The sequence below is a fragment of the Vanacampus margaritifer genome, chromosome 2 (assembly GCF_051991255.1).
Source record: "Vanacampus margaritifer isolate UIUO_Vmar chromosome 2, RoL_Vmar_1.0, whole genome shotgun sequence".
NCBI classification, from domain to species: Eukaryota; Metazoa; Chordata; class Actinopteri; order Syngnathiformes; family Syngnathidae; genus Vanacampus; species Vanacampus margaritifer.
The window spans coordinates 46,933,651-46,953,822 of NC_135433.1; the positions used below are offsets into that span (position 1 = coordinate 46,933,651).

Below are 20,172 nucleotides of genomic sequence, written 5' to 3' on the forward strand. Positions count from 1 at the left end.
GCAGGTGCTCGCCGCTTGTCTTTACCCGCAACTGCTGGACGGCGACAACTTTCCTGTGGATGTCAAACGACGGGCCCAGAAGCTGCTACGCTGTTGTGATGGCGCTAGTGTCGGTAGGGAGGAATCGCTGAACTCCACTTCTCGGGATTCTCATTTCAAAACCACTTTTCACATAGAAAACACAAGTGAAATCATTCAAACTGTTGCCATCATAATAAAACTTCTGTTAACTCTACAGACAATGTTTTAATTTGGAAGCTACTTGCAAAAAACAAAATAATTTGGGTATATGCAAGTTCTCTATCTATCTATCTATCTATCTATCTATCTATCTATCTATCTATCTATCTCGTAAGTTAGCTGCTAGCTTGCTAACTAGGGCATTCGTGTATCTATCTACCTACCTACCTACCTTAGTTTATGTTAGTTTAGTTTATTTAAGCTTAGTTTATCTTAGTTTAGTTTATTTAAGCTTAGTTTAGTTTATTTAAGATTAGTTTATCCTAGCTTAGTTTATCTTAGTTTAGTTTATTTAAGCTTAGTTTATTTTAGCTTAGTTCATCTTAATTTATCTAAGCTTATTTTAGTTTAGCTTAGCTTAGTTAAGCTTATCTTAGTTTATCTTAGCTTAGCTTATCTTAGTTCAATTCAGCTTAGTTTATCTTAGTTTAGCTTACTTAAGCTTAGTTTAATTTAGCTATCTTAGCTAATTTATCAAGTTTTTATCAAAGTTAGTAATTTTATCGATTTGGTTTGCTTAACCCCTGGGCGTTATTTTATTTTGAAATGGCTTGGTCAGAACCAACAAAAAGCCAAAAAATGGTCAAATAACGCCCAGGGGTTAATTGCTTTTTAACGGCGTACTGGGGACTTTTACTATAAAAGATGTCTTTGTTTTTCTTCAGGCTCGTATAACATAGCAGGTATATCCGAAATAGTAGAGTGCATCGCTGAGTTCATTAGCCAACGTGACGGCGTTCCAGCTGATCCCGAGAACATTTGGATCCATCCCGGCTCCCAAATGTCGCTCAGGGTATTCACTCATTCATTTTTGCATGGGACAGCATTATAGCCTATTGTTGGATGGACGCTTGTTTTAAATCAAATTTGAATTAGTCATTAAATGAATAGAAATGCTATTATTAATGCATCCTTCAATGCTATGTACTACTTATTTATCAGTGTCATTAAACATATATATTTTCCATTGATATACCAGTAAATAAAATGAGTCAATGTGTCACTCAGTCTTGAAATAAGTGATTTTTAATTGAAATTTTTGATAAAGTCTATTGACAGCCAGTCAAAATATGTCATAATTTACTGTTATTTTATGTGTGAGTATATCATATGCATGTAAGTTTATTTTTGACACAAAAAAATCACCATATTACACGACTAAAATACCAAACAAATGTCTTTAAAAGTAGCACTTAATTGTTTGCTAACACACTATAATAATATTTAATTACATTTATCATGATATTTAAAAAAAAAATCATTTTAATTATATATTTAGAGACCCCTGTGATAAATTACTAAATTTAAAAAATACCAATAATTAAATTCAAATGCCACTGAATAAATTCAAAGGAACATCCATAAAATAAAATAAAAAGTCTATATGTACATACATTATTTTGTTATTCAATATCTAAAATTTCCAATAATGTCCCATCATAGATGAAAAAAAAATCAATTGAACATATTTTTAATTCATTAAAGAAATATTGTTTTAGAAAAAAATATTAATATTAATTAAATGATAATTTAATAATTAATCACATGTATTTTTTAAACTCATATTTACTCATTATCAAGGTCCTGAAATCTGTGATTATTGAACAATTACAATAATAACAAATAAATCATAATTGCACTTATGTTTTTAATGGACTTTTTGCATGAATGTCATGATGTCGCCCAAACAACGAAGACCATCCTGACACTGTTGGTGAGCAGCGAGGCATCCCCCAAGAGGGGCGTGCTCGTTCCGGTGCCGGGCCACAGCACCACCCCCTTGTCCGTGACGGCCTTGGGGGGCACGTTGGTCCCTTATTTCCTGGATGAGGAGCGTGGCTGGGAGCTGCGGGCGGATGAGCTGCGGCGAGCGTTGGCGTCCGTCCAGGGAGCGTGCAGGCCCATCGCTTTGTACGTCATCAACCCGGGAAACCCCACAGGTGCGAACGTCGGCAACTCGATGGCCGCCGGTGGCGTTTGCGGTTATGTTTTAGCCGTTCGTGCTCCTCAGGGCACATCCAGAGCAGGAAGTCCATGGAGGAGGTCATCAGGTTCGTGGCGGAGAACAAACTCTTCCTTCTTGCCGATGAGGTGAGTGAAGTGTTTCGTGTTTAATACAGAGCAACTGGGAAAATATTAGGGAGGCACATGTTTCCTAATTCGGGTCAAACACAATACGTTGCAAAAACACCAATTTATTCCATCTAGCCATTCATTACCCATCCATCCCTCCATCTGTCCATTCATCCATCTTTTATCCATCCATCCAGCCAGTCAGCCATCCAACTGTCATCTGTCCCCATCCATCCATCTCTCATCCATCCTTCCCTCTCTCATCCAGCCATCCATCCATCGACCATATGTCCTGCCTCCGTCCATCCATCCATCCATCCATCCAACCAATCGTCATCTGCCCCCATCCATCTCCCTCATGCACCCATCCCTCTCTCATCCATCCATTTGTCTCTCAGCATCCATCCATCCAGCCATCCACCCACCAACCCATCCATCCATCTCTTTCATCCACCCATCCCTCTTTCATCCATCCATCCATTTGTCCCTCATCATCCACCATCCATCTATTCATCCATCCATCCGTCCATTTGTCCCCCATCCATCCATCCACCAATCGTCATCTGTCCCCATCCATCTCCCTCATGCACCCATCCCTCTCTCATACATCCATTTGTCTCTCAGAATCCATCCATCCATCTCTTTCATCCACACATCTCTCTCTCATCCATCTGTCCATTTGTCCCCCATCCATCCATCCATCCAACCAACCAATCGTCACCTGTCCCATCCATCTCCCTCATGCACCCATCCCTCTCTCATACATCCATCTGTCCTGTCTCCATCCATCCAACCAATCGTCACCTGTCCCCATCCATCTCCCTCATGCACCCACCCCTCACTCATCCATCCATTTGTCTCTCAGCATCCATCCATCTCTCATCCATCCATCCACCCACCCATCCATCCATTTCTCTCATCCACCCATCCCTCTCTCATCCATCCATCCATTCAGCCATCCATCTCTCTCATCCATCTTTCCTGCATCCATCCATTCGTCCGTCCAAAACTAACCCTCAAATGTCAAATGGTTATCATCTCATGATAAAGGCCAACAGTGTGGTTATTTTTCGGCTTTTCTTTTGCTATTTCATTGTTGTCCTCACAGAATCATGTTGGTTAAAACCGGTTGATAACCATCGAAATTTAATTTGTAAAAAACAAAATATATATATAATTCATTTATTTATATAAATCATAATGAATAAAAAATATTTCTAAAATTGAACAACTTCCCCAAAAAAACGTATTTTCACTAAAAGATGCCAATATGCAAATGAGTCGAATGACATCATACCCGCAGGTATACCAGGGCAGCGTTTACGACTCCAACAGTGAATTTGTGTCTTACAAGAAGCTCCTGCATGAGCTGGGGCCTCCTCTGGCCCACACGCTGGAGCTGGCTTCCTTCCACTCGGCATCCAAAGGCCTCCTGGGAGAGTAAGCCGCGGATCACGTGACACGCTCAAAGCCTCTCGATTGGCCCGCGTAGGCACTCTGTTGTTTTCCGACCAGGTGTGGTCTTCGAGGAGGATACGTGGAGCTAGTCAACATGGACCCTGCCGTCATGCCGTACGTCGAGCGGCGTTTCCATATGGCCACATGTCCTCCCGTCACCGGGCAAATTGCTTTGGAGCTGATGGCCAAGCCCCCCCAGCCGGGAGATCCTTCGTACCCGCTTTACATGCAGGTGAGGCCACCGCAGTCCAAAAATACACAAAATGTCAGTAAGGATGCATGCGAACTGCTGATGGGTAACGTCCATTGATTAATACCGATTCCAAACCCGTTCCCGCAGGAGACGGAGCACATGAGGAGCACGCTGGTTGACAACGTGAAGAGAGTGCAGCAGGCTCTCAAGCGGCTGCCTGCTGTCAGCTGCCAGCCCGTGCAGGGAGGAGCCTTTGCCTTCCCCAGACTGCATCTGCCGCTGAAAGCCATTCACAAAGCCAAGGTCAGATCCTGTTTTAGGGCGGGTTCTCAACAAGGTTATTTTAGTTAACGAAAACTAATAAAAAAAAACTCAAATACAAAAAACTATTTTGTTGATTTAATTTCTAAAAACCGAAAAAGAAAACTAACTGAAATTACATTTTATGTTTATAAAACTGTAATTATAGCAAACATGTCCTTTGTTTTAGTCATTGGTAATTAATTTAATACATGAGCCTTTGGGGATGATTTTAAATGTTATTTTAAGTAAATTAATTTTGATATTAACCGGAAAAAAGATGTTTGAATGTGTGCCATGCAGAAGTGATGTCATCTAGCAGTAGCCCATAGAAAAGCACCTTCAGATGACGTCTTTCCTAGTCGACAATTTTGCCAACTCGCTTTTTTATTTAACTCAGCCGAAATGTAACGCTCGGTAAGAAATTTTACTTTTTTTTCCATTTTACCAGGGTGTTTATTAAATAACGTGCAAAAGTAATACACATAAAAAAAAGAAAACTAAAGCAGTAAACATTTTTTTTAAATAACTAAAACTCAAACAGAACCACCCTGAAAACTAAAACTAACTAAATTTAAAAAACGAAATAAAAACCAACTCAATGAAAATTCCCAAACTCATAACCAGAGTTCTCAAGCACCCGTCACTAAAATTATTCACGAATGGAAACAGTGTGATCTTTATTTTTGTCAGCAGTCTAAATGGATAATAAGTAAAACTTTCTTAAAAGATCAAGGTCAGATATGAAAACACAACAAAAGGATCATTATTTTTTTAAATATTGATGAAGAAAAATTGGGCTCCGTCAGAGTCTGTATTTTAAGGAAACAGTCAGCATTTTTTTTCACCACAATTTCAAACAGTTCCTACTTATCGCATGAACATCACTCACTGATGCATTTTCAGAAATAGGAAGACAAGATCTGAAAAATGTGCACTTGTCATATCGATATGCACTCCAGAAGCCACATATTTAAATACAAGATCACACAACCGTCATGTTTCAGGAAGCGGGCATGCAAGCTGACATGTTCTACTGCACCAGACTGCTGGAGGACACCGGCGTGTTCGTTAGTCCAGGGTGCGAGTACGGACAAAAGGAAGGCACCTACCACATCAGGTTAGGATTATGGTCCAAGCACCAGGTGGTGTAAAGGTCCTCTTGGAACCACTTCATTATTCATTTGGATAATTTAAATTGTTTTTTTCCTTGTATAGGTTTTGCATTATGACCCCAGCAGACACAATGGAGAAACTTCTGAGACGCCTCAGTGCCTTCCACTTACAATTCATGAAGGACTTCTCGTAAATAAAGGTTTTCCACAGGACAGTGTAAAAACGTTTTTTGTATCCATGACGATAAGACTACTGTCAGGGAGGTGCATATGTAAAACTAAGTCATGAAATTATAAATACATTTGTAATAAATAATAATTAGCAGTACATTTGCCATCACTGCTTCACTCTGTGGTGTCTAACAACAAAGCCAAATAAAAAGTCTAACATTATTTTTTTAATTTTATTTTGGTCGATCCAAGCTCCAAATCCTCTTAGACAATATATAATTAATACCAACAAAAAACAAACATTTGACTTTTCATAAGTCATGTAGGCTTCACAATCCAAATGAATGGACTTATTTTATACTTATTAACATATGCTGTGTATTCACAATCAGTCCACTTCACTATTTCGTGCCGACGGGTTGGCGTCCGTGTTGTTGAGCAGCGCCACCAGCAGCGAGATGAGCTCGCCGTCCTGGCGCGAGTGTGCGGCGCTGCCGGCGGGCCGCCTGAGGTTGCGGCGCAGCATGGCCTGGATGGACGTGCGCAAATCCCACAGCAGTTCCCACGTGTCGGCCGACAGTTGGCAGCGCACCAGCGAGTGGCCCGACAGCGCCACCTCCACGTCGTCGCCGCTCACTGAAAACACAAGTGGAGATATTTTGCTATGGGCAAGGAATTAAAAATAACGAACTATAAATAACTAAAGCTAGAGCTGCAAGGGCCACTGACAAATTGGAATTGTATTTTTATTTTAAATAAATTTTAAAGGCACAATAAACCTTTAACTCATTCATTGCCATTGACTGCTATATATGTCAAAAATTCATTCTTACTATTTCTATTAGTTTAACATTTTTCCCACTTTTTTTAAGAGTATGAAAACCTAGGGGAAAAATATTGTACATTTATAACAGATATCAAACTTGTGATTAATCGTGAGTTAACTAGTGAAGTCATGCGATTAATGATTAAAAAAATGTAATCGCCTGATGCCCCTAATTTTTAATTAACTTTTTTTTTTAAAGAAAATATTTAAAAAAATTAAAATTAAACTTTTTTTTAACAAAAATTGAATTTTTTACGTCTATAGCCGTCAATGGCAGTGAATGAGTTAACAGTGGGGATTTTTTTTGCCAGGCCTCGTGTGTAGCAGCATCATTTTTCATGGCAAACAGAGCATCGCCATGGCAACAGCGTTCAAAGACAGAATTAAACTTTGCTTTTACTTTTCATCTTGAACATCTTTAGATAAAACATCCACAGTTTCAATAAAATGTCTCTGAATTCTTTAAAATTTGACTTGCTTTTACTTTTCATCTGGGGGAATATAATGTAAATATTTCCATTGAAAAACTGACAAAAAATGTTACTCCAAAAACAACATAAAAAGTCTGTCTTTTCAAAAAGTGTCCACTTTTTAAAAAAATTGCCTTTTTTTAAATAAATTGGAAAAAGCAGAAAAAAATAAATAAAAAATAAAAAAAGCCAAAACAATGATTTTAAACAAAATATTTAATTTCCAACTACTCAATGCAACAACTAAAAAAAATCAAAATTTTCTACCAAAGCAAAGTCGTAATGAAACTCACCCGTTTCCGTGACGTCGCAGTCCGTGAGCAACAACAGGGCGAGCGGATGCACGGCCGATGAGTCGCGGATGAAAACGGAGCCGTTTGACTTGACGGCGCCGAAGAAGGTGAGCCATCGACAAGGAAGCTCATTTTCTCTGGAAAATCATGAAAAAAAACATCAGGCAAAAATCAGGAAATACGCTGAACGTCTTCAAAAGTGCATGATGGCACCTATTGACGGTGGAGCGGTGAAGGACGACGCCTCCGCCCGCCGTGCGGAATGAAAGGCTGTTGGGACGAAAGCGCCCCCCTTTGGTCACGATGCCTCTCTTCACCTAAATAGCAAACAAAACATTGTTAGGAAATGGAACCTAAACCGCTCCAAAACCATCCTGCTCATGCGTATGTTGGCAAAATAAAAGAGTTTAACCCAAAAATAGAATTTAAGACTGTTGATATGACATAAATGGAAGTATGCGGATCGGGTAATGTTGCTGATAATGCGTTGGAAGGAAAGTGTACCGTCAAGGGTGACTCTCACACTTTTGACTTGGGTTGAAGGTGAAACTGGTTTTGTCGAAGGTGAGGGAAAAGCTGGCTGTTTTTGAGGGAGTGGTCTTGGTGCCGGTGAGAAGAAATTTGGTTTTGCTACTGTTAAGTTGCAGGAAGTTTAAGGTAAACCACGTTTTTATTTTATTTTTTTTGAAATGCAGTCCATGAGAGAGGTGGGTTGTAGGGTGGATGAGGGTTCGGTGCAAAGGTATAGTTGGGTGTCATCAGCATAACAATGGAATTGGATATTAAATCTACGGAAGATATTGCCAAGGGGAAGAAGGTAGATTATGAATAGGTGGGGCCCCAGGACAGATCCTTGGGGCACACCCGAAGCAACAGAGGAGGGGACGGATTTAAAGGACTTGAGTTGAATGACCCGAGTGATTTTTCAAGGATTTTGGATATGAAGGGAAGGTTGGAGATAGGACGGAAGTTGTTGAAGCTGGAGGGGGTCGGCACCGGGTTTTTTCAAAATTGGAGTGACAGCAGCAGTTTGGAGAGATTTTGGAACCATTCCAGTGGTGAGGGAGGAGTGAATAATGGCAAAAATAAGTGGGATAAGGGAGGCGCAGCGTTAAGATGGCTTGGATTTTTGGATGAGTTGCGTCATTTCTGTTAGAGGGGAGCTGGAAGGGGGGCAGTGAGTGTGTGGAAGTCAGATGGATGGCTCGAACCAAGGTTATGCTGAATGGCCTTAATCTTACCGTCATTGTGTTTGCAATGACGGTAATGAAAATGATGAATGTTTTTGTTGGAAATATTTAGTAAAATTAAGAAAAAAATGCCCCCAAAAAACAACAACCACCAAATGGTATAATTTAACGAAACTGGGTGGACAAGGCTGAATATTGTATTACAGATTAAAAAAAAAAAACACTAATATTGAGACCTAAACTGTATTTGTGCAATGAGGCCTTTGAGCGTGCTCGTACCTGAACGAGGTTGGGATAGAATCCGGCCAGCAGCACGGCCTTGAGCAGCTGCTCCTGCTCGCTGTGTTGGTTGAGTAACGACGAGCGCCGTTGGCAATCGCGGGCGCTGGACACCAGTTGAGCCTCACGGAGATTCTCGCTGAACTGGGAAATGAGACCTGTGCAGAAAAAAAAACAACAACAACCGAGGGATGAAGGATTACAATTTTTAAATCATAATTAATCGCACAAGTTCCATAGTTAACTTAATCGCACGCTATAGCTGTTCTAAATGTACAATACTTATTTTTTCAAGTTTTCCATACTCTTAATATAAAGGTGGACACATACGGCTTCCAAATACAAATTTGGTTAATTTTATAGTAAGTACTTCATAAAGTTATACTACACAGTTAAAGGACTGTGAAAAATAATCCACAATAAAAAATGACAATCTCACAAGACTGCACCTTTTGTTTTGAATAATTTAACATATTTAAAATTGCTCAGTTAATATGCAAAAAAATACAATTCATGATGTCAATTTTATGACTTAATTTCAAACTCACAACACCCACGTCACCTTAAAAAACTTTATCTTGTATTATTCAAGAAGATTTTGTAACTGAATTTATTCATGAAAATGATCTTATTGTAAATTTGACTGCATTATTGCAAATTTGTACAAATCCAACTTTTTAATGACTAGTCCTTCACAATCAAGATGTTACTTTATTATCTGAACATTATTTGAATAATACAGCTTTACTTACAAGACTGAAGAATCTTAAAATTACTGAATCAGACTCAATTGTTTTTACCATTTTTGCCACCTCAAAATACAAATTGAATGTAATATTGCAATGCTACGACTTGATTTGTATATTATTAATATTATAGCGTACCATTGATGAAACGCAGGCTGGCCTTGGACAAGCAGAATTCCTCCAAGTATCTGTCTCGACCGTCGCGGCCTCCTTCCTGCTGATGTCTCCTCCAGCCCAGCACGACTCGACTGAACGCCAGGTAGTCGCTGCAGCTGGAGCCGCTCAGGACGGCTTTGGCCTGACGACGACAGCGGCAACGGATGAGCGAGCGCGCAGATGCCCAACGTGACCACGTCAAGCGTTGGTCGGCCTCACCTTGGCGACGGTCGCTCGGTTCTGCAGGCTGTTGTGGAACGGGTCCCGCGTCAGGCTGGCGGCCACGGACAACAGAGGCAACGTGCAGCGGAACATGGCGCCCAGCACCAGAACTTTGCCCAGACGCGGGTCACATGAGATCAAAGCCACGCGCTGGCCCAAAGGCGTCAGCGATTCCTGCTGGTCCAGGACGCCTGCAGGAACAAAACAATCAGGAACAATTACATTTTTTTTTTTTTATAAAAGGAAAGTCAACCTCAAAAACATTTGTTATAATTATATGCTAGTCTAAACACTGTATTCTGATTAATACTGTTATTGTGTTTGTGGAATATGACTCGTTAAAGTAGCACTAAGGAACTTTTCAACCTTAAAAATATTAAACTTAAAACTAGTTGAATGGTAGTTTTGCCATGGCCTGAGGGGGTCTGTATATTTTTTACTGGCACTAAACAACCTTGAGGAGGGTGGTAGAAACACTGCCACACAAAAACTACAAATGTGCTGAATGCTTGATGGCATAACGTCACTTCCCCCTTTCCCCATTCGTTACAAAGTCGGAAGTCAATTTGACTGGCGTGAGCTTAAAAAAACGACGCAATACACTTGTCCTCATGGGAAATGTGGTCTTCCTTCAGGCATAACATTACCACTTTTGTCCATATGGCGCCCCCATAATCAACAAACTGATAGTTGCTTAGTGTTGGTTCTTTATGTAATATCTAGACATTATGAATTTTTTACACAAATTTATCTGAGATGCAATATTTCTCAACCTTTAAATTTTTATTTATTTTTTTTAAAAACAACTATTGTTTGATCTTTTATTTATTTATTAAACTACTGTTTAATTAAATTTTATTGTATTTGTTATTATATTTATTTTCTATTTATTAATTTTAAGTTTATTCTCATATTTTTTTAAAAAATCTCCCCAAAATATTTGTTTGCGTTTTGCTTGCAATTACTTTTTTCTCATATAATTATAATAAAATACAACTGTTCCAATTTTTCATAAAAAAAACCCCACCTTGTATTTTATTGCAGCAATATCCACCCCCCCAAAAAATTCTCATAACATTCAAGGTTCGTTTTACTTCAAAGTGACACAAATTATTCAGATTTCTGAGAAGACATTTCTAGCAACTTTAGCGCAGTCATATTCACTATTTCAAAACATTACTGTTTTCTTCTTTAATATAAAAAGAGCATATAAAATACTACATTTTAAATCACATTTTATTATCAACTTGTAAACATCTTGTGTAAACCCCAATTTTATAAGTGTCCCTCCAAAACATGAATTTATTCTGGCAATATTAACTTTTTTTTTTAAATTAATAATCCAATTTTAACATTAATCCGAACAATTCTGACTGTTTCTGTAAGAATAAAGATTCTTCAACATTAGAATTTTTTGTAAAGAAAAAAAAAAGGACTTCACTATTGTAATATTGCAAGTTTACTTTACATTTTGCTTAAAAAAGAAAATAAAAAAAAGACCCACAATATTCAATATATTTTAACATACTAAACTAGTTTTAAAATTAAGTTTTCTATTTTAATACTACCATTATTTCACTCTTCAAATATTCTTATTTTTCTTTTTTGTTATCGTTTTTGCCCCCCAGTGTGACCCTAATATTATGCCTCTTATTAAATGACTTTTTTCTGGTCTCTGATTGCCTTGAAAGGTGCTACAGTTTTGGTTACAACGGCACCAGAAAAAAAAGAAGCTCTTTATTCTATTCTTTCACACCATAACCAATAAATTTATGAACACAGTACAGTATAGAAAACTCACCAATGACTTGCAGATTTTGGACGGCATCCGACACGGCTTCCTGTTCGGGGCTGTCTAACACTTGCGATAAAAAGTCAACAGCCTGCAAGGACACGCATACGGAAAAAAAAAAAAGCTCGTTACTTAATGCCATGAAGACATTCAAGCATTCAAATAACACGACGGTCGAGGAACGACCTTAATTTTAGGACTGTGGATCTTGGCCTGGACCACCAGGCTCTCCAGGGGGATGCGCAGGATCTCCGGGATGGGGAAGGGCGTCATTGCGTCCAGTTGTTTGCGTGGGAACAGATGGTACGACTGGCCCGGCTGGCAGCGGCCCGCTCGCCCTTTGCGCTGAGTCACGTTGGACCGCGAAATCCACACCGTGTCCAGACAAGACACCTGCAAACGGCACAAATCACCTTCAGACACCACAAATCTTCTAAATAATAATCCAGCTTTTGTTTTTCATTTATTAGGGAAAAAAAATATATATCACAATTTGATGTTCTAATATTTTGTATATTGTTCTTGCAGCATCATGATTTCCCCCCTAAAATATATTTGCATTTCTTTTAATACTACTGTAGTATTTGAAAGTTTAAAGAAATTTAATTTCACTATTTATTCAAAAACACACCTGGTTGCTGCACATTCTGAAAAAGCTCAGACGAATGACAGAGCGACAGGTTGTGACGTATTTTTGACACTTCCTCTAAAAAAAAAAAAAATTGAGTGTGAATGACCTCGTTCCCAGTTTCAAGTAGGCTATTTGGTTACTTATTCAAGTAGTTGGGAGCAGAATGGAGAAGAGCAGAGACATGTACGCAAACTCAAGCAACGTTGCATAGAGTCATCGGAGTGCCACTGTATGACCAATTTTTAAAACAGATGACATCAGATACAGGACTTCAAGAATATGGCATGCAATGTGAAAGCACATACAGTATATACATAAACTAACACGTATAAGTCTTAATATTTGGAATTATTAGAATATAAAAATAATTTGTAGCTCCTGTGTTAGTTTTAATTTTGCTGCTTTTAGATTTTTGTCGAGGTATCTTTTCAGTACCGGTATCGAGGTATTTTATGCAGGTATAGTATCGAAGTCAAAATTTTGGTATCGTGACAACACTAATTCAAATTCAAGATTCCTTAAAATTACAGTATTCAAATTATTAAATGTTAAAAATAAATAAAAAACAGTCACAATTACTCAAAGACAGTTTTGTTTAGTGAAAATGTGATTTCAATGGTGTAAATATTGTTTCAGAAATACAACTTTATTCACATAAATTTTCATACATTTTTAAATGTACTCTAAACGTAAAAAAATAAGTCACTTTTTTTTAAATGACTAAAGACTTTATTCTTGCAACATTATATACTTTCTTGTAGAAATGACTATTGCTGTAATATTCCAACTTTTTAAATCTAACAAAGTTGCTAATATATGTTGTTATAGTCAATGTTTTTTTAAAATTGATATGCATTTAAAAAAATAAAAATAAAGCCCCCTTCATTAAAAACTTTTTTTTTGTTGCTTGACAAGAGACTACTTTGAATGCGAAGTAGCTTTTCTTCCACATGCACGAAAATTAAACCAAAATGTTGTCTGCAGCCTTACTTTGGTGCGCGGGTCGTAACTATGCTCCTTGTGCGTCCCTGCGTCCACCACATGCACAACATCGTCGATGGTGATGGACGTCTCCGCTATGTTGGTGGCTAAGACAATTTTCCTGTGGCCCTGTGGGGGGCGCTGGAATACTGCCTGCTGGTCTGCCACTGATAAACTAGAGTGCACTGAAGCCACAACAAAAAAAGGGGAGATGTTTGTTGTTTTTGCATTTTAAATGGAGGATGTTTAAGTTCTTACATGGGAGGATCATGTGCGAGCCAGAAGAAAAGTGCCGCTTCATCTGGAGCGTCTCTTGAACCGTCTTGATGTCCTGCCATCCGGGCAGGAAACACAATAAGGCACCTGCGGAAGGAGAGACATTTGGAAGGTGATTTCAATGAACTGCCGCAATGGAGAGACGACGAGGGAGTTTGGTACCTGGTTCGCCACGTCGGTCAATATGCTCGATGACATCAGCGACAAGATCCAGATCTGGACTGACCTTATCGCTTTGCCTCTGTAGGGGACACGGGGGAAAAAAGTCACTATTAGGCACACCTGCACAAGTCACCGACGAAGGGTATAGTCGAAATGCCGCCTTTACAAACATTGTGCTCAGTTTTATCAATCATGTTTCTTGAATTCAAGTAATAGTCATGAGAGAGATGGGCAACTGACGTATTGGCACCCTGATTAATTGAGAAAGGTAATCTATAAAATTTATTGCAAACAAGAAGATGCTTATTACATTTTTTTAACGTTCTCCCTAAAAAACAAAAAACAGGAAAAAAGTTTGTTAAAAAAAAAAAGTTTTTAAAAGGGTTTAATAATTAAAAAAAAAACATATTTTAAAGCATATTTGCAAAACAATTTAGATTTTTTCTCTCTCAATTCTTAAAAATATATTGTCACTTTACTGTATTCTAAAGTTGTAATATTGCCACTCACCACTAGATGGGCGACATGGCTTAGTCTAGTTATACAACTTGAGTAGCCCTAAAAAAAAAAATTGGGCGGATTTGGAATTTTATGCAGGACAAACATAGTGCACCAGTAATATTAACAATACGAATTTTTAAAAATGCACAGAATGAGTTCTTGCACTTAATTTTAGTTTGCTGTTCATACGTTTTGCAATAATTTTGCACATATTCTGTCCATATCTAAAGAAGTATTGTCTATCTGGTTAGGCAATGAGTGGTCATAGAGAATGTGGCCCAAAAAAAAGAAGGAAAAAAGAAGAAGGATGTGGCCGATCCCATTAGCAAATTATGCACTGATGGAATATTATGGACAACTCCAGAACTTCAGTTTACACCATCCCTGTTCTATAATGGAATGAATGGAAATTTATTTATTTTTTAATTGGAAAAACATAAGAATTGACTGTTTTTACTAGATATATTGTAAAAAAAATAAATATATATATACATACAATTTACACATTGCTCAAAAGTTTACATACCCCACCATAGGCTATATAAGCACAACTGTACTGTATTTATTTTGTATAAAAAAAAATTCTTACAGTAATGACTAATTTTTAATCACATGACTTCATTCACATGGTATTCAAAATATAAAGCATCCAGTCTCACCTCATTGGTCAACTCTTCGCTCTTTTCAAGTGGCGGGGGCCGCCCTATTTCTCTCAGCACGTCCTCCAGGTAACAATCTCGCACAGGGTGCATAAATCCGGGCACCTTGACGACGGGACATCCGCCGAAGTAGCCAGCCAGCCGCTCGTTGTCGCCGGTGGCGCTCATCAGCACCACCCGCAGGTCGGGGTTCTTGCTCATGCACGAGCGCAGCAGCGCCAGCAGGAGGTCCGTGTTGACGTCGCGCTCGTGAACCTCATCCACCACCACGTGGCTGATGCCCTTTAGGGTGGGGTTGGACTGCAGCTTTCTGAGCAGGACACCCACTGTCAGAAAGAGCAACGCGCCGCCGCTCTGCTCCGGTGGTCTGCTCTCGAGTCTCACCTGCGCAGAAGGCGGGATGAATCGTTAACTGGATTAAAGAAGATGCTATGTTGGAATTGTTTTTCTTTTTTTTTTTTTTTTTAAAGGCATAGCATTGACAATGTTATTTTATCCACGAATACATTTGTTATTCAAGTTATTTTTTTTTCCCAATTTAGGTCAGCACTGACTTTTGCACAAAAACAATATTTAAAAAAAAAAAAATTATATTCAAATAACACATTTTTCATTAATTATTCCCATCAGTGGTGTAGAAAATTCAATCAAATGCCCACATTGACCTAAGAAATGCAAATATGTAAATATGTTATCTTTCTGTTTATTTTGACATCCAATATGGAATCCATTTGTCCAAAAATTCAGTTAAAAAAAAAAGAAAAGGGTTAAGACATTGAACACATTTTCAAGTAATTTGAAAAAAATCCAAGCATTTTCAGTAATATAAAGCTAATTTAAAAATAACATAAACAACCTATTTATATTCCTTGATGGCAAAAAAAAAAATAAATTCTGGTTAAGCCCATAATGTACGGTATATCTACTGATATTAATGTAATGTATTATTTTTTTTGAATTGCTTTGTTTTATATAGTGTTATTTTACAATTAATATATTTTTTATTTTATTATTGCACTTTAATATAGTTGACCATTTAATTTATTTATCCATTTATTTTTTAGTACTTGCACTTTATTTTAGATTTTTACATCATTGCTCTCCAACTAACAAGCAAACTATTTGTCCTAAAAGTTACCAGTAATGTTATATTTTGAAGCACTGGTGGATTTTGCTGCTTAATTTATATTCCATAAGTTATGCAATATTAAATCAAAATACCGGTTTTAGACTAGTAAGGCCACCTAGAAAATACTATATTAAAAAAAATATATATATATATATTTTATTTTATTTACTTGACTTCCCCTTAAAAAGCACCAAACCCTTGCCATAAGGACTTAGTTAAATAAAATATGTTAAAATGTCATCTACCTGATACCCGACAGAGCGTCTGAGAGCCGGACCCATTTCCTGGGCCACGCGATGAGCCACCGACACGGCGCTGATCCGGCGTGGTTGCGTCACCAGGATGTTGCAATCGGCGCCGTGTCCTTCCATCACGCGATCCTCCAGAAGATAGCGAGGGATTCGAGTGGTCTTGCCGCACCCGGTCTCCCCGGCGATCACTACGGCCCGGGCGGCGTGCACGGCCGACACCACGCGCTGCCGGTGGGCGTCGACCGGCAACGCTGTGCTCAGGCCCGTCTCGGCGCTTTCCCACTCCTCCTGCAGGCGTTCGTTGAGGTGCATCCTTTCCTGAGGGGACCACGGCCGGTAGGGTTTGCCTGTGATGGCGTCTTGTGTCAAGTCTTCCTCCTCTGCTCCCTCTTGGTGGATGACGTCATCCTCTTCCTCATAGAGTTTTTGCACTTCTGCTTCCACTGGATACTGTCATCAATACAAGAATTACACCATTATGTTTATAACCAGGCATACAAAACAGGGTTATAATAGTTTTTGTGTATTCCTTGTAGTTAGTTTATAATTTCTTTTTGATTCCCCCCCCCCCAATTTATTCATTTTAATTAGTTTTTAGAGTGTGTTTGTTTTTATTTTTTTTTTTTTATGTGTTTTTGCTTAGTTTTAATTATGTTTTTTTTCAATATATGGAGTATTTGAGTTCAAGATTAATAAAATATTTTTTTAAATGTATGCATGGTTCATTTAGACTTTTTTTTTTTAAATTAATTCATTTTAATTAGTCTATAGAGAGTGTTTGTTTTATTTTTCTGAAATAGTATTTTTGTTAAGTTTATATACACACACATATGCATACATACATACATATATATATATATATACACAGACACATATATATATACACACACACATATATACATACACATATATACATGGAGTATTCATTGAGTTCAAGACTTAAAGATTTTTTTTTAAATGATGCATTGTGTAATAAAGTACAATTATATAGATTAAAACCATTCAAGAACTTTGTTCTTCTGCACAGCCGTACAGTAATAAATACACTTAAAATCAATCACGGAAAAGTTAAAGTATCACTGATTGTCACACCCACCTAAGCGGTGCGAAATTTGTTCTCCGGGAGCTCATGATATATATTGAAGAAGATGAAAACAAAGGACCTTTTTTTTTATCAGTTATAGTTAGGCTTTAGTTTTTTTTTTTTTTATAAACAGTCATTTAAAAAAAAACATTAATTTTTATTTTTACATTATATATATATTTTATATTATATTTTTAATTTCATTAATGAAAAGGTTTTCTTCAATTGTAGGAGGTGATGAATTGTTCATTTATGGTAAAAAAATTTTAGGACAAATTTCCCCTTAAAAACAACAACAACATTTTTTGACTGGTACCTGGTCCCACTTAGAAGGAAGAAAAATAGCAAGAAAACCACCTAATAGCAAGGTCAAATTGCAACAGATTACGTTATGGCTAGTTGGCCACAAATGAAAACCCGTTTTTTGTGTTCAGTTAGTACCCCAAGAAAAGTGTTACACTACCACAAATGATAGCATTAGACAGCGCAGTTGTTAATTAGAAAAGTGACAGCAGCGGAGAGTGAACATGACAAAATGGAGCCTCCTCCCCAAACAAACCACGTATTAATTAATTTGGATCAAACTGGCTTCAACTGACCTGTGTAAAATAATCCCTCATACGCTCCTCCAAATGCGTGGGAACTTCCACCCGAAGAGGACGCCGCTCACGTTCTGCCGCCTCCCTCACCTTGCCCTTGTGGTACTTGGCGTGAGTCAGCGGGTCGTTGTTCTTATCCAGCAACCCGAGCTCCTATATTGTCGACACGTGATCGGATTAAGTTGCGGTTGACAAAAATGAGAAAGTGGTACAAGACTCATTACTTTCAATTTCACGCAGGCAAGAGCTGCCGCTCCCTTTTCTGCCGTGACTTTCTTGCTCGCCGTCGCGGTGAAAGTCATTTCCTGCGGCCAGCGCAGGGTCAGCTCACACGCCTTGAGCTTGTCACCTCTTGTCGTGAACCGTATCAACTCCTATTGTTAGCACGAGATAAATAGCACGTTGGCATGACATTTGTTTAGCTGTGAATGGCGAAAATCATATGTACTTACTTTGCCACTACGGGACGACGTGGCCACTTGGACCACCTTCGTCAAGAGGGCTTTGGGATTAGGGAAGAGCGAGAGCGCTTCGGAAACGTCAGATGAGTTTTTGAACGACTGCTCCAATGTGTCAGCCAAGGAGTCTTCGTCATCGTAAAGAGTTGAACGTAATCCTCCTCTACCCCTGCCCAATCTCTTCTTGGGCAGCTGATTGCCTGGACCAATCACACCCATTTCCTGCACGCCAAACATAGGAAAATTATGTAAGGTACACACACACAAACAAAAGTGTGATCTATTTTTTCCTCTTCATGTGTGGGGCTTCTCATTAACTCATTCACTGCCATAAATTCATAAAAAAAAAAAAAAAGATGATTAAAAATTAGGGACAAGAGGCGGTTATCTTTTTTTTAATTGTAATTAATCGCATGACTTCACTAGTTAACTCGCAATTAATCACAAATTTTATATCTGTTCTAAATGTACAATAAAAAAATTCTAAGTTTTCATATTCTTGTTAACAAAAGTGGAAACAAAATGTTAAACTAATAAAAATAGTTAAAATTATTTTTTGACGTTTATAGCCGTCAACGGTAGTGAATGAATAAAATAAAAAAGGAAAGAAAATTATAAAAAAATTGGGCTGTTAGGCGATTAAAGTTTTTAATCGTAATTAATCTCATGACTTCACTACTTAACTCGCGATTAATCATAAATTTCATATCTGTTCTCAATGTACAATAAAAAAAATCTAGGTTTTCATATTCTTGTTAACAAAAGTGGGAAAAAATGTTTAACTAATAGAAATTATTAAATTGCAATTATTTTTTGACGTTTATAGCCGTCATTGGCAGTAAATGAGTTAAAAAAAAAAAAGTCTGTTAGCAAGGTTGCAAATTTAAAAAAAACTAAAAGTACATTTGAATAGACCCAAAACATACTTTGAGCTTGTGGCAAGCGGCTGCTGCAGCGCATCTCTCTGCGTCAATTTTTTTGGAGGCGTAGCCATCTTCCTCAATCTTGCAGGGCCACAGCACGGTCACGGTGGCTTTCTACACAATACCGGACACAATTCCAGAGAACATGACCTCACCACACGATAACACATACAGCACAAGTCTAGAATATAAAACGAGTGTCGGCCTGACCATGACGCCAGCTTCCTCCGTGCAGGTGTACTGGATGAGGTCGGAGAGGTCGTTGACTCCCATTGAGCGAGCGATGGTGTTATTCAAGAGACTTTTGGGGTCTGGGAACTCCTCAAGCAAGTTGGGGCTAACGTCTCCTACGCAGTAAAATAAAACATAATAAATTTAAGGTAAAGCATGAACAAATCATGCTAATCTATAGGGGATCGTTACGCTAGATATGAAGAAACAGGCTAGTAATGAATGTGATGTTTTCACGCATGCATGTGCCCTTGACGTCTGTCGCGGTAGCCGCTTCAGCTAGCTCACCGGTGTCACTCACCTCGTTTAGGTTGGAAACTCGACGTACTGTACGGTCGAAAGCTGACCGTTTTCGCCCCGCACCAGCGCATCTCCCCGCACCAGCGCATCTCCCCGCCCCAGTGCGACGCTCTCGGGACTCCTGTCGGAAGGCATTTACATATGCTGCGCAGCGCTCTCAGACACACGAGTGAAACGCCGGGTAGCGCCATCTTTAAACTTTAATTTCTTCTTCGGTGGGAATGTAGTCAAAGAGCTAAGTAGCGACCCATCTGGTGGAAACTATACCTACAATACGTTTTCGCATTGTCATTCTACGTAAAATAATTCGAAAAATGCGTTTATATATTTAGCAAAGAAAAAAAAAGTACATTTCTAAATCATTTTCTATTCCTGTCAAATGCATGTAATTTTATTTTAAACAATAGCTAAACATGGTCTCATATTACTATTGTTACCTGTTGAAGTATCTATGTTATGAAAC

The 20,172-nt window shown here is 38.3% G+C and overlaps 2 protein-coding genes across 2 annotated transcripts in view; one reads left to right on the top strand and one right to left on the bottom strand.

The window, feature by feature from the left end:
* Window positions 1-5,707, top strand: part of LOC144042845 (alanine aminotransferase 1) — a 7,814-nt gene extending 2,107 nt beyond the window's left edge. The window contains exons 4-12 of the mRNA XM_077555871.1: window positions 5-113; window positions 906-1,033; window positions 1,937-2,180; window positions 2,252-2,331; window positions 3,617-3,753; window positions 3,829-4,003; window positions 4,112-4,267; window positions 5,272-5,384; window positions 5,483-5,707. Of these exons, the coding sequence (XP_077411997.1) occupies window positions 5-113; window positions 906-1,033; window positions 1,937-2,180; window positions 2,252-2,331; window positions 3,617-3,753; window positions 3,829-4,003; window positions 4,112-4,267; window positions 5,272-5,384; window positions 5,483-5,573 (1,233 nt within the window). The 3' untranslated portion in view covers window positions 5,574-5,707. The remainder of the gene's footprint in view (window positions 1-4; window positions 114-905; window positions 1,034-1,936; window positions 2,181-2,251; window positions 2,332-3,616; window positions 3,754-3,828; window positions 4,004-4,111; window positions 4,268-5,271; window positions 5,385-5,482) is intronic.
* On the bottom strand, window positions 4,928-19,912 carry dhx30 (DEAH (Asp-Glu-Ala-His) box helicase 30). Its single transcript, XM_077555867.1, has 19 exons — window positions 19,711-19,912; window positions 19,389-19,525; window positions 19,182-19,292; window positions 18,250-18,477; window positions 18,022-18,171; window positions 17,798-17,950; window positions 16,109-16,564; window positions 14,735-15,118; window positions 13,575-13,653; window positions 13,395-13,499; window positions 13,146-13,321; window positions 11,711-11,917; window positions 11,534-11,615; window positions 9,730-9,923; window positions 9,493-9,652; window positions 8,609-8,766; window positions 7,353-7,456; window positions 7,140-7,276; window positions 4,928-6,186 (listed from the first exon to the last, which is right to left on the bottom strand). The coding sequence occupies exons 1-19, from the start codon at window positions 19,898-19,900 to the stop codon at window positions 5,939-5,941; spliced, it is 3,459 nt and encodes a 1,152-aa protein (XP_077411993.1). The 5' UTR covers window positions 19,901-19,912; the 3' UTR covers window positions 4,928-5,938.
* Between the last annotated feature and the right edge of the window lie 260 nt (window positions 19,913-20,172).